The sequence below is a fragment of the Sus scrofa genome, chromosome 13 (assembly GCF_000003025.6).
Source record: "Sus scrofa isolate TJ Tabasco breed Duroc chromosome 13, Sscrofa11.1, whole genome shotgun sequence".
NCBI lineage: Eukaryota > Metazoa > Chordata > Mammalia > Artiodactyla > Suidae > Sus > Sus scrofa.
The window spans coordinates 96,782,682-96,803,933 of NC_010455.5; the positions used below are offsets into that span (position 1 = coordinate 96,782,682).

General features: G+C 35.6%; 1 protein-coding gene across 3 annotated transcripts in view; it reads left to right on the forward strand.

The window, feature by feature from the left end:
* LEKR1 (leucine, glutamate and lysine rich 1) overlaps window positions 1–21,252 on the forward strand; it is a 241,648-nt gene that overhangs the window by 141,620 nt on the left and 78,776 nt on the right. For all 3 annotated transcript variants that reach the window (XM_021069706.1, XM_021069708.1, XM_021069707.1), the window contains one exon: window positions 15,933–16,014. In XM_021069706.1, coding sequence (XP_020925365.1) covers window positions 15,933–16,014 — 82 coding nt within the window. The remainder of the gene's footprint in view (window positions 1–15,932; window positions 16,015–21,252) is intronic.

Genomic DNA, 21,252 nt, shown 5'->3' on the forward strand with positions numbered 1-21,252 from the left:
CTTTAGGGCCACATCCACTGCATATGGAAGTTCCCAGGCTAGGGGTCAAATTAGAGCTACAGCTGCCAGCCACACCACAGCAGCAAGGGATCTGAGCCACATCTGCGACCTACACCACAGCTCAAGGCAACACTGGATCTTTAACCCACTGAGTGAGGCCAGGGATTGAACCCGTGTCCTCATGTATACTAGCCAGGTTCATTACTGCTGAGCCATGACAGGAACTCCTTGACATCATATTTTGTATCTTTTTGTTTTGTATATCCCTTAGCTACTTTTTGTGAATATAGATAATTTTACTACTCTTTTTCTTTTAATCTTCCTACTAACATTCTAAGAGGTGGATCTACTACGATAATGGTATGCTTGCCTTTAGCAACAGATATTTTTTCTTTCTTCCTTTTTTTTTTTTTTTTTTTTTTTTTTTTTTTGCTTTTTAAGGCTGTACCTGTGGCATATGGAAGTTTCCAGGCTAGGGGTGGAATTGGAGCTGCAGCTGCCAGCCTACGCCACAGCCAAAGTGATGTGGGATCTGAGCTGCGTCTGCAACCTATACTGTAGCTCATGGCAATGACAAATCCTTAACCCACTAAGTGAGGCCAGGGATCAAACCCACATCCTCATGACTAGTTGGGTTTGTAACCCACTGAACCAAAGCAAGAACTCTAAGTTGTTTTTTCTTTTATTATTTAGTATTTCTAGTTGTGGTCTTTTCTTTTCCATTTAGAGAAGTCCCTTTACCATTTACTGTAAAACTAGTTTAGTGATGCTGAATTCTTTTTTATTTTTCTCATTTGTAAAACTCATTATCTCTCCTTTAAATCTGAGTGATAACCTTGCTGAGAAGAGTATTATATTCTTGATTATAAATCCCTTTTACCATTTTGAATATATTGTGGCATTCCCTTCTGGCCCACAAAGTTTCTGATGAAAAAATCAGCTGGTGGTCTTATGGGAGTTCCCTTGTGTGTAACTGGTTGTTTTCTCTTGCTGCTTTTAAGATTCTTTAATTTTTGCTATATTGGACTTCTTTAGAATGATTTTATGTAGCCTTCTCTGTACTTCCTGGACCTAGGTGTCTTTTTCCTTTTCTAGGAAACTTTTAGGGAAATTTTTAGCTATTATTTCTTCAAATAAGTTTTCTGCTCCTTTCTCTCTCTCCTCTCTTTATGGAACCCTTATAATGCAAATGTTAGTACACTTGCTGTTGTCCCAAGAGTCTCTCAAACCATCCTCATTTAAAAAAATTTTTCTTCTTTGTTTACTTTGGTGACTTCCACTTCTCTGACTTCCAGATCACTGATCTGTTCCTCTACATTATCTAATCTATTGTTGATTCATTCCAGTATATTTTTTATTTAAATTATATTATTCTCAGCTCTGTTTGGTTCTTCTTTATATTTTTTAAATAATTGTTAAACTTGTCACATGTTCATCCATTCTTCTGAGTTCCTTAAGCATCTTTATAATCATTATCTTGAACTCCATATTAGAGAGATTGCTTATCTCCACTTCATTTATTCTTTTTCTGAGTTTTTTTCTTGTTCCTCTGTATGGAACGTACTCTTCTGTCTCCTCATTTTGCCTAATTACCTGTGTTTATTTCTATGTATTAGGTAGGTTGTTTATGTCTTCTGATCTTAAAGAAGTTGGCCTTATGTTGGAGATTTCCTATGGGGCCCAGCAGGCACATTCTCCTCTGGTTGAGAGAGCTATATTCTCTATGGATGCTCTCATATGGATTGTGTGTGCCTTCTGTTGTGGCAGGGCCAACTACTGTGGGTGCACTGGTAGGTGGGGCTGGCCACCAGCAAGGTGGTGGACAGTGCTGGGTCTCAGGGAAGCTGGCTGCAAGGCATGAGGAACCCAGGGCTATTGTTAGTTTGCTAGTGGGCATGTAAGTCCCCAGCACTAATATGCTAGAGGGAGGACTCCATATGGTGTTTGTCACTGTCTTCATGGTTGAACAAGCTCCCAAAAATGCCAGCTTCCAGTGTCTCCATCCCAAGGGGAAACCCCAGTTGCCTCCTGTGTCTCCAGGAGGCTCTCCAAGGTAAGCAAGTAGGTCGGATCCAGCCCCCTTCCAAACCACTGGCTCTAGGAGTAACCTTGTGGCACAGTGGGTTAAGGACCTGACATTGTCACTTCAGCAGCTCCACTAACTGCTGTGGCATGGTTTCAGTCCCTGCCCTGGGTATATCCACATGTAATGGGCACAGCTAAAAAATCAAAAACAAAGTACTGGCTCTATGCTGGAACTCAGCATGTGTGATTTGGCATGCATCCATTAAGAGTAAAGTCTCTGTTTCCAACAGCCATCCAGCTCTCCCATATGCAAGCCCTGCTGGCCTGCAAAGCTAGATGTTTGGGGGACTCATCTTCCTGGTATAGTGCTCCCAGGTTGGGGAGCTGATTTGGGTCTTGGACCCCTTGTTCCTTGGGGAGAAACTCTGCAATTGCTAATAGTCCCTTTTTTGGGGGAATAATGGGTCTTGACTATTTTGTGTCTCTGTCCCTCCTACTTGTCTCATTATGGTTCTTTCTTTATATCTTTAGTTGTGGATAATCTTTTTTGTTAGTCTTCAGGTCATTCTTATAGATAGTTTCTCTGTAAGTAGTTGTAATCTTGGTGTGTTCATTGGAAGATAAGCTCAGAGTCTTCCTACTCTACTATCTTGGCCAATCCTTTCCCCATTTATTCTTTCTTCCATTCTGTACTTGTGCCCTAAGGTAATACAATCCTCTTTCCCCTCCTCTTAACCTAAGTCATCTTCTGCCCATTTAGTCACTAATCATCAATTAATTTGGTCATTCAGCATTTAATTAGGCATCTATATGATAAAGCCTAGGCTTGATTAGGAGCAGATCTTCTATGTTATACATGGATTCTACACTAAGCATGCTGTGTTCTCAGGGAAGTTCCAGCTGAACAGTGAGAGGAGGGAGCTTTCCTCTGCCCTGTCCTTAACATCCATATGGACACACTCCTGGCAGTAGTCAAAGCCAGTCACTCTTTCACACATGGTCTCACCCAAGTACACAGCAGATCTGCTACTCATATACAGATTGTCTTCATTTATGGGCCAGAAGTATGAGTAATAGTGACACTATATGAATGGTAAATAAATGACCCATCTCCTTTCCCCACTCTATGTCCAATATCTCACCTTTTACCAGAATCTCTATCCCAGTAGCTAGTCACTAATACTATCCTTACATCATTTTTTAAAAAGTCATTTCTACAAATTTAAGTAGATTTCTTTCTATCATCCAAATAAAAGCTAACATTCACAAAGCACTAATCACATGTCTGACACATGTGGCTCTGAAGCCACAGAGTGCCCCTTATTGTCATCCTTCTAGGTTAAGAACTTTTATTTTCCCTAGTTTACAAATGACATTACTGGGGCATAGAGGAATTAAGTCCTTTGCCCAAGGCAGCACAGCCACTAATTGGCAGAATTGGAACCTGAATCCAGAACTGTGCTGCCAAAACTTGGGCTCTTAACCCTTGAACTCCACTGCTTGTGAACATAAAAGCATGCACATTGTTATCATTCATTTATACTTTAGAGAAAGGTACTATATCAGGCCACTTCTGGTACTGGTAGTAAAAACAAGTTTCCATAAGGGGAAGGCAGAATAAGTCCAGAGGAGAGTAGACATTTGCTGATGGGTTATACAAACAATTGATAGGTTATGAAGTGGGTTATGAGTATAGGTATTCTATGTGGTTCAATGTTAGGCTACTTTAATATGATTCTTTTGTTCCCTATTACCAAAATAAGCCATGTTCACTATTGACTAGGAAATTCCAACATATGCAGTGTTATAAACATTTGATGTATAACCTCCTAGACTTTCTGTTTTGGATATATATAATTTTTATGAGTGGAGTATAGAGTTTTACAATCTCCACTCCCTCCATTTCTTCTATTATGAAAAATCTTTCCATGCAAAAATTATTCATAATATTCTGATTTTGGATGAATCAGTTTTTAATCAATCCTATTTTTGAATAATTGTTTTCACCTTTTTTCCTGTTAAAATGATATTGTGATAAACATCCCCATAGATAACATATGTATATATGTACATGTGATACATATCTTTTCACATATGTAATAGTGTTGCCTTCAGATTTTTTTCATTCTTAAAATTATAAAATGTTTTTGGTTTTATGCTAGCTGCTTTTAAATTTAGTAATTGCGTGGTAGAATTTTTAAGTGCAACTTTCACAAAGTAGTTTTGTAGCATGAAAGCACTCTTTGGAAGAAATTCTTGCCCTTTGCCTATTTTACTGTCATCCAAGCACAATAAGGAGAAAGGGGGAAGTAAAAAGAATCAATACTCTGCATAGCCAAAGTTGGGCTCCAACTTCTTTGCAGTGTGTATAGAATTAGTCCTGCACACAGTAAGCTTCTGATTATAAAACACACCTATTGGTTAAAGAAAGTTGATGTTCAAATGGTTATGTGAATCTACTTGAAAATTTCCTGAATATTTTTAGATCTAAACTTCCCTATATTCCATTTACTCATTTACTTTATTATTAACCTCATGTCTTTTTTATCCCATAAGTGTTTTCAGCTAATATTCTGTTCAGTATAGGTCCCTGCCCCTTCCTATTTACTTTACTTTAGGCTGTCCATATTTGTCACTAATATTTTTCATTTTCTTGAAAATTTTCATTAAATATAAAATGATATATAAATTCATATGTAAAAATTGTACATATAAAATAATGAGATATATATAATTGTGTGAATACTTATTTATACAGGTTTGTCAGAAAACTAAGTAGTGTTCTAATGTATTCAGAAGTTTATAAGTCATGAGGATTGCCATTTGAGAAATGGTAGTTGAATGGTTTAACCAGGGCAAAAAAAAAATAGAATTTAATACTCCTATCTTATCCATCCATGATTTGTAATATTTTATAAGCTCCTATCAGTGACAGTTATTTTGTGTTGTATTTGGCTGGTTTAATCTTCAGAACAAAAAAATACAGGGGAGGGGAGGGTTAGAAGCTTTTTTTTTTTTTTTTTTTTGCATTCTGAAGTAAATTCTTGATCCTTAGTATTAGGATAAAATTTATTTCCAAATTTTAAATATCTGATTATCTTTCAACTCTACCCTCCCTACATACATCCAGATAAATAATTTTCTCATTGAATATAGCTACATCTGGACCAAACTGCAACTTTTTAGCTGTATATCCACACCTGTTCTAGCATCTGATTTATAAAAATCTCCAAATGTTATTTCGGTCTCTTCTGACATTATACAGAAAATGTTAATGTGCTTCAAGAATACTTACTTCAAAATAGATGTGAATCAAACTTCTGAAATATAAAATCCTAAAACAAAATGAACTTTCCAAGTGGCTATATTCACCATCTAAGCTTTATAAAATGTTTGCTTAAGTTAAAATATGGTAATTTGTATTGATGTAGTTGAATACTCACTAAAGAACTTTCTTCTATTATTCATATATATATTCTTACATCTTTAAAGGTTTTCTCTGTTAATGTTCGTTTAAAAAAATTAAGTGAAGTACTTCTTTTGTGAAGGGTATTTGCTTATCAAACTGTGGTCCAATAATATATATGTATAAATGACATCTAAATGCAGCATACTAGTTGTCTTCATTCACATCAGTTATATCTGATCAGAAATCTCACAATTTTAGCCTCATAATTAACAATCTAACTAAACAAAATCATTTTGAAAGGTATAAAAATAAACAGGTTTAAGTTTAAAGGTGTTATTGATTTGTTATTTAAAACATAATTTATCATTCATAAAGAAAAATGAGACACTTGATTATAATTTCTCTAAGGACAAGGGAATATATCTTACTGATATTTGTACACTGAATCTAGCTAACATGGATCCTACCTGTAACATAGTAGGCGCTCAATAAGAGTCTTTTTATTGAAGTAAAAGAACATATTTAAAAGAAAGTTGCATTCTAATGCCAAGATACATATTAGATATAACCAATGAAAACTGTACAACACTTTCCATTCCACCCACTTTAATCTTACATGCATAATCTTAAAGATTTGTTAGAATACTTATTTCTAGTATCTACAAAATTTTATTCATTCTTTCAACTATTTTCCAAGTAATTGTCTCAGACACTGAGTATAATAGATAAGGTTCAGGCTCTCATAGAACTTACATTATAGTTAGTTTACATTATGAAGGTTAAGTGAGTGTAATGCACTTAGAACATCGTACCTGGCACATAGTAAATACTCAACACTCATTATCTGTGATTATGATGGAAGGTATGTATGTAAGTGCTATTCAAAGCACTGAGACTAGATGAGGTCAACCAGGGAGGAAATGCAGGTAGATAAAAGGGCTATCGACTGAAGCTCTTGTACTTCCTAATATTTAGAGTGTACCTAAGAATGAGAATGCTCAATAGAGACTGAAAAGCAATAGCCATTGCAATAGCAAATGAGGGATAAGAAAATAAGAAAGTATAAAGGAAACAAGAGGAACATTTCAAAGAAAAAGTAAACATTTGTGTCAAATGCTGCTGAAAGTTTGAATTAGATAAGAACAGAGAACTTTTGGAATTGACAATATAGAGTCATTCATAAACTTGAAAAGTACTGTTTCTGCAGAGGATGAAGAAAGCTCCATTGAGTGGACAGAAAAGAGACTGGGGAACACGTGAGTCATAAAAAGGGATATATATATGACTAAGAAGTATAAAATGAGACGGTCAGCTTTAGTAGTAAGCAGAGAACAGCAAAACTAAATCAGCAATGAGACACTGCCTTTGCACCCTATGGATTGGCAAAAAAATAATAATTGTTGTAATAAGTAGCCACTTCTAGTAAGTATTAGCAAAGCGAGACCCTCCATTCAGTGAGCTGACAGTGTAAGCTGCTACCTCCATTCTGGGAATCATTTGGCATTATATAAGCATGTGTTATGCCTGTGACCTCATGAGTTTGTTCCAGGGATATACTGCAGAAAAAACCTCCCTTATAAGTACACAAGAAGATGTGTAAAAAGCATTTTAAAAACCATTTGTTTGTTTATGTATATACTTATTTATTTTTAATTGAAGTATAGTTGACAACAACATTTTATTAATTTCAGGTGTACAACATAACAATTCAATACTTTTATAGACCATACTTCATTTTAAATTATTCTAAAATATTGACTGTATTCCCTATCTCTTATTCCCATCCTTACATCTTATTTATTTCATACCTAGTAGTTTGAACCTTGTGATCCCTTTCTTCCAACTTGCCCCTCCCCTCACACCTCTCCCAGCTGGTAACCACTAGTTTGTTCTCTATATCCCTGAGTCTGCTGCTGTTTTGTCAATTGTTAATTTGTTTTATTTTTTAGATTCCACATGTAAGTGATAACATACAGTATTTATCTTTCTCTGTCTGACTTATTTCACTAAGTTTAATACCCTCCAGGTCTACCTATGCTGTTGCAAATGGCAAAATTTCATTCTTTTCTATGGCTGAGTAATATTCTTTATATATTCTTCGATTGGTAGGCACTGAGATTGCTTCCATATCTTGGATATTGTAAACAATGCTGCTGTGAACATTGTGATGCATATATTTTTCAAATTAGTGTCTTGTTTTCTTTGGATATATACCCAGGAGTGGAATTACTGGATCATGTGGAAGTTCTATTTTTTATTTTAAGGAACCTCCATACTATTTACCATAGTGGCTGCACCAGTTATATTCCCACCAAGAGTGCACAAGAGTTCTCTTTTTTCTACATCTTTATGAACACTTAACATTTGTTGTCATTTTGAAGATAGCCATACTGACAGGTGTAAGGTGATATCTCATTTGTTTTTATTTGTTTCCCTAATAATTAGTAATGTTGAGCATTTTTTCTTTTTTTTTTCTTTTTTCTTTTTACTGCCTCACCTGCAGCATATAGAAGTTGCCAGGCTAGGGGTCAAATTTGAGCTACAGCTGCCAGCCTATGCCGCAGCCATAGCCACAGCAATGCCAGAGCTGAGCTGCATCTGCGACATACACCTACCATCCCTTGAAGTGTTGTGTATCTTTATTGCTGAAGTGAGTCTCTTGTAGGCAGCATATGTGGGTCTTGTGTTTTATTTAATCAGGCACCCTATATGTTTTGATTGAGGCATTTAGTCCATTGACGTTTAAAATGATTATTGGTAGGAATGTACTTATCACTATTCCATTACTTGTTTTCCAGATGTTTTTGTGGTTCTTTTGTGTTCTTCTTCCTTGAGACTCTTCCCTTTGTGGTGTGGTGATTTTCTTTAGGGTTATAGTTGCGTTCCTTTCTAATTTTTGTGTATCTATTGTGGTTTTCATTTGTGGTTACCATAGAATTTATATATATTGACCTATATCTACTTGTTTTAAGACGATAGTCATGTAAGTTCAAACACATTCTAAAATATCTTCATTTTTTTTATTTGCTCCCCCTCCCCAGCTTGTTTTTGATGGCATATTTTACATTTTCATGCCTATACCCTAGCTATTCATTGCAAGTATAGTTGATTTTATAATTTTTGATCTTTTAACATTCATACTAGCTTATTTAAGTGGTTGGTCTGCTGCCTTTACTAAATATTTGCCTTTACAAGTTGGATTTTCCCCTTCCTAGGTTTTCTTATTTCTGGTTGGAGCCTTTTCTTTCTCATCTAAAGAAAACACTTTAACATTTCTTATATGATCTATTTAGTATTGATGACCTCTCTTAGTTTTTGCTTGTCTGGAAAGCTCTTTCTCTCTCTAGTTCCAAATGATAAACTTTCTAGTAGTGTATCCTAGGTTTTAGGCTTTTTTCTTCCCAGTACTTTAAATATATTCATGCCACTCCTTCCTGGCCTGCAAAGTTTCTGCTGAAAAATCAGCTGGTAACCTTATCAGCTGGTGTTCCTTTGTATGTAACTTTTTTTCTTACTGTCTTTAAAATTCTCTCTTTAACTTTAGCCATTTTAATTATGATTAAAATGTCTTAGTGTGAGTCTCTTTGGGTTCTTGTTTGGAATTCTTTGTGCATTTTGTATTTTGTTATCTGTTTCTTTTTTCAGGTTCAGGAAGTTTCCAACCACAGTGTCATCAAAAACATTTTCTACCCCTTGTCTTCTTCTATGATCCCTATAATACAAATGTTGATATACCTGACATTGTCCTAGAGGTCCCTCAAACTATTCTCGTTTTTTAAAATTTGTTTTTCTTTCTGCTGTCCTCCTTGGGTGATTTCCACTGTTCTATCTTTCAAACTGATTATACATTCTATATCACATAATCTTGCTATTAATCCCTTCTAACATGTGTTTTAATTTCAGTTATTGTATTCAGGACTGACTGGTTCTTTTTTATATTTCTAGTTCTTTGTTGAATTTCTTGCTGTGTTCATCAATTTTTTCCCCAGGTTCAGTTATCAGTCTTATTACTATTGCTTTGAACTTTTTTATCAGGTAATTATTTATCTACATTTCATTAGGGTTTTTTTCAGGGGTTTTGTCTTGTTCTTTCATTTGAAACATATTCCTCTGTCTTTTCATTCTTTTTAAACCTTTTCTGTTTTTCCTTTATGAAAGTAGGTAAACTGCTTAACTCTCCTGGTCTTGAAGGCATGTTCTTCTGCGGGATTGTCCCCATGCAGTATGCATGTGCTCAGTGGCTTTGCTAGAAGAGCTGGATCTGAAGTGAGCACAGGCCAGATCTTCCCTGAAGGTAAACTGGCAGCTGTTACCTTGGTGAACAGGGCTAGATTTGGAGGGGATAGAACCAGAACAGGTGTGAACCAGAGCTCCTTCTAGGCTCCATGGCAATCAGCACCCTATCAGAGGCAAGGCCAGGGCCCAATAGGCTGGAGCATGAGCCCTGAGGGCATTCTCCCTCATGTTTTGGCCGTCTCTGACTTGGTTGGGAGCATTGCTATGGCCCAAGGGATTCAGGCTGCACTTCTGAGTTGGTTCCACTTTTTCCCTTGTGTACATACCTTGGTTAGAGGCTGGGTCCAGGCTGGAGGGGTTGGAGTCACACTACTGAGCTGGTTCCACTCCTTTAGAAGTATGCACTTTCATGGGCATGCTGGCAATGGTTGTCTCCACTGTGGAACTTGTTCTCCTCCTGCCCACATACTCAGGGTTCTTCTACTCTGCCATCTTTATCCCACCTCTAGTAAAAAGCTTTTATTGCAGAATTATTTGTGGTGACACTAAAATGCAAGCAACCTAGGTTTCATCACTATTGGACTAGATCAGTAAAACATGGTATTTGCACATAGTGAGCATTATATATCAGTCAAAAAGGAGTGAATCATATCTAGATATAGCTACATGTATAGGTATCAAGAACAACATAGCAAAAAAAAAAGGGAGAATTAAAATGAGATTTATAGCTTCACACCATTTGAATAGTTTTTCTAAAACACCTGAAAAAAGTACTGTTTTTTCACACATAAGTGCAGGTTAGAAGGTATATGTGAAATTCACAAGTGTTGATGCTATCTAATTAAATGCAAATAAATATGACTCAATATCTTTAAGGAAAAACAAAAACAAAATCAACAATCTTCCTTGTTACTGTATTCTCCTTCAACTGCAGTTGAATTTCCCTGCTCCCTATTCACAGAATTAAATAGCTTGTTTATGGAGTTCCTGTCTTGGTGCAGCAGAAACGAATCTGACTAGGAACCATGACGTTGCGGGTTCGATCCCTGGCTTCGCTCAGTGGGTTAAGGATCCAGCATTGCCATGAGTTGTGGTGGTAGGTCACAGACATGATTCAGACCTGGCGTTGCTGTGGCTCTGGCGTAGGCCCGTGGCTACAGCTCTGATTAGACCCCCTAGCCTGGGAACCTCCATATGCCATGGGTGCGACCCTAAAAAGACAAAAGGAAAAAAAAGCTTATATTTATAGTTTCAATTTCATCCCCCTCTCCCTCCAAATTCTATTCCCCTTGTGTTTTTCTGTTCCTTGGACTCATAGAACCCAGTTGATTAGCCTCCTTTAGTATAGAACATGCTATCCTTGACCCCTCCCTAAACAATACCCCTCCCTAAACAATATTTCTATAAATTATGTCAAGGAAGTTCCCGAGTGGTGCAGCGGGTTAAGGATCCCGAGTTGCCATAGCTATGGTGTAGCTCACAACTCTGGCATGAGTTCACCCTAGCCCAGCAATTTCCATATACCATGGGTGCATCTGAAGAAAAAAATATGTCAAACACCAAAAAATGCAGAAAATAGTAGAATAAACTTGTGCGAATCCATCACCTGTACTTTACAAATTTTAATATTTTTGCCATAGTTACTCTGTAGATTATTTCTTAAAAAATATACAGTTAAAACCATCATTTTTACTCTTCCTCATACAAAGATAACCACTGATGACACCAGGTCCAACTGCAAGAACAAGGTCCTCAAGTGAAAAGTGAGAAGATTCAGACCAGAAGTTGGACAAGGGGAATGGCCTTATTACCACCCTCAGTGATGACAGCCAGTAGTTCCCCTCTTTACATATATTAAGTCACTTAATTACCAGAACAATCCTATGCTATAATAACCATTTTATAGATAGGAAACTAAAGTACCCTGAGTCACTTAGTTAATAGGAAGCTGAGCTAGGATTTGAAATTAGGCAATCTGGCTTTAGAGTTTATGCACTCCACCTCTGTTATTCTGTTTTAGGAGTGTATTAAAAGAGTGGTGAGCTTTTGTTTTTCCTTTTCTTCAAGTGTTTCTACCATTAAAAAAATACATAGCCCTCACTTTTTAAATTAAAATATATTCTCTTGGATCTGGATCTCTGGGTGCCAACTCTTCTGCCTACTTTTTCCTCTCTTCTGCTGCCTGAACCTGGAGTAATTTTCTATCATATTGCCCTTTGAATCAGATTTTTTTTGGGGGGGTGTCTTCTTTATCCAGAAAGCTTAAAGCTTGAAATATCTTTCCACTATAAAGGTTTTGTTTATTGTTTTCTCAAACATTATACTAACTTAATATACCCTCCAAGTGACTGTAAAGTTTTATACCCTGCTGTAAAATAGCTAACTCTGAATACCTTTTATATTTGTAGTTTCTAGGAACCTTTTGGAATAACAGGATTCTCTTAAATGACTAATTACCCCAAATCTGATGCCTGTGTAATATTATCCAGCAAGCAGCTGGCTTCATATGAAGAGAGGCTAAGAGCTCCTTTTTGTCTTATTCATTTAAAATCATTTGCTTCTTATTTAATATCTGCAAAGAACACAGTCACATTCTAGTAGAATTTGCTGTTGTAAATTTTGGATTGTTTCCATGGGTTCCGCCTTACATCTGCATGGCGTTTAAAGCCAATGCTTCCTTTCTTTTTGTAGGCATCCAGGGCCTTTTGCCTCATAATCCAATGTCATGCTGAATGGAAGAAAATTGAAGTTGAATTTATTTAACTATAGAGAAGGACTGCACAGAACAATACACTTATTTAAGAACTCCTTGCCTCAGGAACCTAAGGAGCTGTCTTGTGCAGGTGGCTTAATCTCTCTGCCGCTTGACCTAACTATGTGCCTTTATTTATTAAGGACAGGAACTGGGCACTCTGCTTCCAGAAACAAAGGACCATACTGGTCTATCAGAACCAATAATAAACCAGTTAAGATACTTATGCCTCATTCAGAACAGTTAAGTATGTTCTATGTATTTTGAAAACAATTCTTAACACTTCTTTATAAGAGAAAATGTGACCAAAGGTTTTTTTTTAAAAAAAAAAAAAAAGCTATGAGAATATATTAACTAACTCCTAATTATACATGGTGGACTGTTTACATTATGGATTAATCATAAATAATTTTTCTCAATTCAATGTGATATCTTCTCTCCTTAAGTAAAATGATTTATTTGTTGACATTACTTATATTTACTGTTCCTATTTACTTCTCATGACAGCCTTCAGAGGTTTCTGTGTTTTAAAGCAAAACATTTATTTGCTTCTCCTATTTTCACTCAGAGATGCTGTAAATACATAGTGAATAATCTGAAGGAAATGGCTTCCCTACTCATTGGTTGGCACTGTGATTTAAAGACTAAGCTATCTGTGTTTATCTTGAAATATGGAGAAAGGGAGACTGAGGTGCATACAGAGGGAAAATAATACTGCAAATTATAATAGCTTTCCCTTTCTTGAGTTGGGTCACAGTATGTGGTTTATTTTCCTTTAAATCTAGTAGATTTTGGAATTGTGATGCACAAATATATTCAAATGTGATCCTAAGAATACCTCATAATGCTATAAAAATGGGTTTTGAATTAGCTGCTATTCCACCAATTATCAGGTAACTGAGAATTAACTGCAAAAAATTCATCTATCAAGTACCAATTCTTTGGAGCTTATCTTTAAAGTAATCAATTCTTCCTCTTAACAATAGCTGCATTTAGAAGTAATAACATAGAATTTATCATATGGGCTCAGATCCATTCTTCCTCTAGTTTAAGATTATATCCTGACCAAAGCACCGAGAGACATTTAATAGGAAGGCATATTTTTTCTCTCTGATGTCAGTGCTGTAAAGTCAGTCACAATTATATCATTTTTCTTAATATCTTTAATTATTATAATATATAAATTTTAAAACTTTCAAAAATTAAAATCTAGGAGTTCTCTGTGGTACAGTGGGTTAAAGATCCAGCATTGTCACTGCAGTGACTTGGGTCACAGCTATGGTGTGGGGTTCAACCTGGGAACTTTCATATGCTGCAGGTGCAGCCAAAAAAAAAAAAATTAAAATCTAAACCACCTCTTGGAGTTAGACAGTCCACTAATTTACTAAATATTTTATGCAGTAATAAATAATGCTTTTTATTTGTGTGAAGTATACTTCTCAAGATTATAGGATATGCTAAACAGATTAAAATCACACTAACCACATTTTCATGGACAAATATCATATCCCTTTGTAGCTTTTATTTTTGATAGTCTAAGAGAGGAAAATAAAGCCAATCTGAGTTTGAAATGCTGAATCACTTCTAACTAGCTCTTTGACCTTTGGTAAGTTAGTTAATTACTCTGATCCTTAGAGCCTTCAGGTAAAAATAAAATGTATATCTGTTCTTCATGATAATTTGACTATGAATCAAATGATATAGGAGAAAGCACCCTGCATAGTACCTGGAATAGTACACTATCAACAAACATCAACTTTCTTCCTTATTTTCTGAGGATGTGTGGAAATGTTTTATCTGTGCCTGTGTGGATAGGAAACCCTGCAAACCCGCATGTACTTAATAACATACATTTTATGCACCATTCATTAGAGATTGCCTTGTTTCAAAAGGTTACACTTAAAACTAAATTCTATATATATATCTTATTTTATCCTTTCTCATATAATAAGTGGAAAATATATACTGCACAAATATTATCTATCAAGTAAGTCCATATTGAATTATTTATTTATTCAAGGAGCCATTCTCACAAATTGATCCCCTTACCTGAGTTTAAAATCTTGTCAGTTTGACTGCTGGCTCTTGCATTTACTCACTGTAAGATTCTAGACAAGAGAATCAGAGAATATCTCATTTTTCCTCAGATGAAAAATGGGGCTGTTCATTCTATGTGGCAGTTTGAGGGACAACATTAATGTATGAACATGCTAGATAAACATAAAGATTTATACCAATATCTAGGGAATTATAATTAAAACAGTTGTTTGGGAGTTCCTGTTGTGGCTTGGTGGGTTAAGAACTCGAATACTATCCATTAAGATGCGGGTTCAATCCCTTGCCTCACTCTGGACTAAGGTTCCAGCATTGCTGCAAGCTGTGGTGTAGGTAGGCTGCAGATGTGGTTTGAATCTGGCATTACTATGCCTGTAGCATAGGCCAGCAGCTGCAGCTCTGATTCAGCCTCTAGCCTGGGAACTTCTATATGCCACAAGTATGGGAATAAAAAGCAAAAAAAAAAAAGGTTGTTTAGAGTAAATTTATTTTCTGATTTAAGGAATTGACTCATCTTCATAAAACAAAGTTAAAAAGGCAGATTGAAGATACATACAGAAATTTTCTATATTTATATGGATGCATAAAGATTTTAAAGTTTACTCTTAAAAATGTTATTAAAACACCTGAACAGATGTAACACGGAAATTTGATAAATTCCAGTGTTTTAAATTATTTTCTTCTTAGAAATCGACAGTCCACTTGTGTAAGTTTGTTTTACACCTTCTTCCCAAAGAATAACAACAAGGGCTATAAGGGGCTGGCATTCAGATCTTAGTCAACACACACAAGCTAATGGCAGGACTCAGATCATTCAAGCCATTTATTTTTTCTATCCTAATTTTAGTTGTGCATCCGTGGGTGTTAAACATGGTTGCTTGAATAATCTTCCTCAAACCCTACTTGAATTTCCCACTACAAGGCTCTATGGAAGCCAGTTTCATACTTGTATTTTCTTGGCTTTGAAAGTCATTAAAATGTTTATTAGATGCTACCTAGAGTTAACAGATTCTTTACTGAACACCTTGCACATGGTTTATCTATTTCAGTTCTACTGGGAGGCCTCTGCAATACTTCTTAGTTCCAGCTAGCTCAGGCAGTCGAGAGTTTTGGAAGTGAGTCACATGATCAAGAATTCGTATGAGTGCCAGAGACATACATTTCCTTTGAAAAGGAAAAATTTAGTCTAATTTAGTAAACTTTAGTCTATTAGCTGTTTGGAAATTAGCATGATACTGGGGACAGAATGAAGCCGATAAATTGAGTATGTCAAAACCCATTAATTTTGTGGGGTTTCAGAGCAAGGAGGAGCAGCATATGATCATCCAAGCAACATAGAATAACAGCTGTTTTATTCTTCAGGAGCTGCGTGGAAACTCTAAGAATGTGGTTTACTCTTTGAAAATATCTGGACACTTAAAATGTACTAATCAGACGAATTCATTGTCATTCCAGATTTACAGTGTCAAGTAGAAGCACTTGGACTAAAACTTCAGAAGGCAGTGACTGAGATGGACAGCTATAAAGAAAAGTTCACGTAAGATGGTGAACATTAAACAATTTGTAAGAGTTTAGAAAGACCCCCATGTGTTCTCTGTGACTCTTTTGGCAGTAATTTGGTTGTGTGGGTATAGTCTGCTGATTTTTTTTCTCAGCTACTTTTCTGGCCTATATTGAAGGACCTGTAAATATTTTTAAATACATGAAATGTTTCTTCATCTCAGTAAGAAACTTACCTTTCCATGTATTAAAATTTTCCCTGGGTGTTCAAATGTAGTAACTTAAAGTTCTCTGAACTTTTATGATCACTTTAGAAGAAACAACATTGAAGTTTTAGGTTGAAAAAGACTGTTGAGTATCTTTGAAATACTGGAGTACTTATACTTTATATAAGTGAGAAAGAAAATATTGGAAAACAAATGATAAGAAAATGCCCTTGTAAAATATCCCGGACACTATTTCTTTTAAAAATGATTTTATTTCAGAAATTTCAAAAATTATAATATAAATGTAGTACATCTAAAATGCTAAAATAGAATTTAGGTAATCTTTGAAAAGTAAGTAAATTCTTTTACTTTGTGGTATATAACCTGGTAGCTTTGGTTTTCAGTTCCTGTATTTTAGAATGGTGAACCTCATAAGAAATATAAATATTTAGAATGCTTAGCAACCAAATATTGTGTTGACTATGGACTGCTCCTAAGAACAATATGTTCAAAAAAGTTCTTGACAGCACAAGGAAGAATAAATTCCCCAAATACTCTATCAAATGAATGTATACTTTAATTATTTGTAGCAAAATAATTTATTTTCAAAAGCCAAGAAAAAACCAAATATTCATGCTTTAGTAGAACACTGTGGTCATTAGTAAATAATAATTCAACTATCTGTGTATGTGATGGCTGGGGTTGAAGGAATGAGTGGACAAGGGGTTCTAGGATGACTCACTGGGCCAGCAAGGAATATTCTTGGTGAGAAGAAACATGAAAGAGAAGCAAGATGGGAATTGCCAGAAAAACATCATGCGTCCTCACCCTCTAGTAACAGCTGGAAGGGCTTTGGCCATATGAATGCCTCATGTGTAAGGCTGCCTAGTGCATCCACAGCCCATTTAATATTAATACCTGTTTTGTGGTATTTTTTGTTAATTATATATTTTTAATATAATTTATTGGAGTATAGTTGACTTACAATATTAGTTTCAAGTGTACAGCAAAGCGAATCGTACATATAAATATATTTATTCTTTTTTCCCATGTAGATTATTACAAACTTTTGAGTAGATTTTCCTGTTCTATACAGTAGGTTCTCCTTAATTATCCATTTTATACAGTAGGGTGTATATGTTATTCCCACATTCCCAATTCTTTCCCCCATCCCCAGTGGTTTCACCTATGGTGACCATAGATTGGTTCTGAAATTTGTGACTTTGTTTCTGTTTTATAAATAAAGTTTTTTCTATCATTTTTATTAGATTCCATATATAAGTGATATCCTATGATATTTGTCTTTCTTTGCCTTTCTTACTTCACTCAGTATGATAATCTCTAGGTCTGTCCATGTTGCTGCAAAGGGAATTATTGCATTCTTTTTTATGTCTGAGTAATATTGCATTCCTCCATTGATGGAAATTCAGGTTGCTTTCATGCCTTGGCTATTGTAAATAGTGCTGCTCTGAACAATAGGGTCCACGTATCTTTTCAAATTATAGTTTTCTCTGGATGAATGCCCAGGAGTGGGATTGCTACATGATATGGTAGTTCTATATTTAATTTTTTAAGGAACCTCCGTACTGTTCTCCACAGTGGTTGCACCAATTTATATTTCCACCAACAATGTAGGAGGGTTCCCTTTTCTCCATACCTTCTCTAGCATTTATTGTTTGTAGACTTTTTTTTTGTCTTTTAATTTTTTTATTACTCAAATGAATTTATCACATCTGTAGTTGTATAATGATCATAACAATCCAATTCCACAGGATTTCCATCCCACAGCCCAAGCACATTCCCCCACCCCCCAAACTGTCTCCTCCGGAGACCATAAGTTTTTCAATATCTGTGAGACAGTATCTGTTCTGCAAAGAAGTTCGGTCTGTCCTTTTTTCAGATTCCACATGTCAGTGAAAGCATTTGATGTGGGTGTCTCATTCATTGTATGGCTGACTTAACTTAGCATGATAATTTCTAGGAACATCCATGTTGCTAAAAATGCCATTATTTCTTTCTTTTAATGGCTGAGTAATATTCCATTGTGTATATGTACCACCTCTTCTTGATCCATGCCTCTGTCGATGGACATTTAGGGTGTTTCCATGTCTTGGCTATTGCAAATAGTGCTGCAATGAACATGGGAGTACATGTGTCTTTGCGAGTCATGGTTTTCTCTGGATAGATGCCCAGGAGTGGGATTGCTGGATCAAATGGTAGTTCTATTTTTAGTTTTCTGAGGAATCTCCATACTGCTTTCCACAGTGGTTGCACCAATTTACAGTCCCACCAACAGTGTACTAGGGTTCCTTTTTCTCCACACCTTCTCCAGCACTTATTGTTTGTAGACTTTTTTGATGGTGGCCATTCTGACTGGTGTGGGGTGATGCCTCATTGTAGCTTTGACTTGCCTTTCTTTAATAATTAGTGATATTGAGCATATTTTCACCTGCTTTTTTGCCATCTGTATTTTTTGAAGAAATGTCTGTTTAAATCTTCTGCCCATTTTTTGATTGGGTTGTCTGTTATTTTTAATATAAAGCTGTATGAGATGTTTGTGTATTTTGGAGATTAATCCCTGGTTGGTTGCTTTGTTTGCAAAGATTTTCTCCCATTCTGTGAGTTGTCTTTCAGTTTTTTTTTTATGGTTTCCTTTGCTGTGCAAAAGTTTTGAAGTTTAATTAGGTCTCATTTGGTTGTTTTTTTTTATTATTACTACTGTAGCAGGTGGATCAAACAAGATATTTCTATAATTTATGTCAAAGAGCATTCTGCCTGTGTTTACCTCTAGGATTTTTATGGTATCTGGCCTTACATTTAGGTCCTTAATCCATTTTGAATTTTATTTATTTATTTATTTATTTCCTTCATCAGCCTCGTAGTTTTCAGAGTACAGGTCTTTTTCTCTTTAGATAGGTTTACTCCTAGGTATTTTATTCTTTTTGATATAATGGTAAATGTGATTGTTTCCCTAACTTGTCATTCTGATCTTTTATTATTAGTATACAGATATGCAATAGATTTCTCAGTATTAATTTTGTGTCCTACAGTTTTACCAAATTCATTGATGAGCTCTAACAGTTTTCTGGTAATGTCTATAGGATTTTCTAGGTATAGTATCATGCTATCTGCAAACAGTGATAGTTTTACTTCTTTTTTTCCAATTGAGATTCTTTTTCTTTTTCTCCGATGGCCATGGGTAGGACTATGTTGAGTGGTGAGAGTGGATATCCTTGACTTGTTCCTGATCTCAGCAGAAATGCTTTCAGCTTTTTACCATTGAGAATGATGTTAGCTGTGGCTTGTCATATATGCCTTTTTAAGGTTGAGGTATGTTCCCTCTATGCCCAATTGCTGGAGAGTTTTTATCAGGAATGGGTATTGAATTTTGTCAAAATATTTTTCTGAATCTATTGAGATGATTTTATGGTTTTTCTTTTTCAGTTTGTTAATGCAGTGTATCACAGTGATTGATTTGTGGATATGTGAATCTTTCCATACCTGGGATAAATCCCACTTGATCATGGTGTATGATCCTTTTACTATATGGAGGATTTGTTTTGCTAGTATTTTATGGAGGATTTTTGTATCTATGTTGGTCAGTGATATTCACCTGTGATTTTCTTTTTTAGGGTATCTTTGTATGTTTGTTTTGTTTTGTTTTGTTTTTTGTCTTTCTGCCATTTCTTGGGCTGCTCCCACAGCATATGGAGGTTCCCAGGCTAGGGGTCAAATCAGAGCTGTAGATGCCAGCCTATGCCACAGCCACAGCAGTGCAGGATCCGAGCCACGTCTGTTACCCATACCACAGCTCACGGCAACACCAGATCCTTAACCCACTGAGCAAGGCCAGGGATCGAACCGCAACCTCATGGTTCCTAGTTGGATTCGTTAACCACTGTGCCACGACGGGAACTCCCATGTCTGATTTTGGTATCAAGGTGACAGTGGCCTCATAGAATCAGCTTAGGAGTGTTCCTTCCTCTGAAATTTTTTGGAAGAGTTTCAGAAGAATAGGTGTTAACTCTTCTGTAAATGTTTGATAAAATTTGCCTGTGAAGCCATCTGGTCCTGGACTTTAGTTTGTTGAAATTTTTAAATCACACTTTCAATCTTAGTACTTGTGATTGGTCTGTTCATATTTTCAAATTCTTCCTGGTTCAGTCTTAGAAGTTTGTACCTTTGTAAGAATCTGTCCGTTTCTCCTAGGTTATCCATTTTTTTGGCATATAGTCCCTTATGGTAGTCTCTTATGATCCTTTGTATTTCTGTGGAGTCAGTTGTAATTTCTCCCTTTTCATTTCTAATTTTATTGATTTGAGCCCTCTCCCTGTTTTTCTTGATGAATCTGGCTAAAGGTTTATCAATTTTGTTGAGCTTTTTGAAGAACCAGATTTTGGTTTCATTGATCTTTTCTATGGTTTTCTTCATTTCTATTTCATTTATTTTTACTCTAATCTTTATGGATTCTTTCCTTCTGCTAACTTTGGGCTTTGTTCTTCCTTCTGTAGTTGCCTTAGTTGTAAGTTTAGGTTTTTTATTTGAGATTTTCTTATTTCCTGCGATAATAATGTATTGCTATAAACTTCTCTATTAGAACTGCTTTTGCTGTGTCTCATAGGTTTTGGATTGTCATATCTTCATTGTAATTTTTCTCTAAGTATTTTTTTTATTTCCTCTTTGATTTATTCAGTGATCCATTGGTTTTTCTAGTGCCACATTATATTGTTTAGTTTCCAGGAGTTTGTGTTTTTTGCTGTTGTTTTTTTTTTTTTTTTCTTTTTTCTTGTAGTTGATTTCTAGCCTCATAGTGTTGTGGTCAGAAAAGATGCTTGAGACAATTTCAGTTTTTTAAATTTACCAAGGCTAGATCTGTGGCTCAAGATGTAATATGTCCTGGTCACTCTTCCATGTGCACTTGAGAAGAATGTGTATTCTGCTGCTTTGGGATGGAATGGTCTATAAATATCAGTTAAGTCTTATCTGGTCTAGGGTGTCATTTAATGCCTGTGTTTTCTTGTTGATTTTTTGTCTGGATGATCTGCCCTTTAATGTAAATTGGGTGTTAA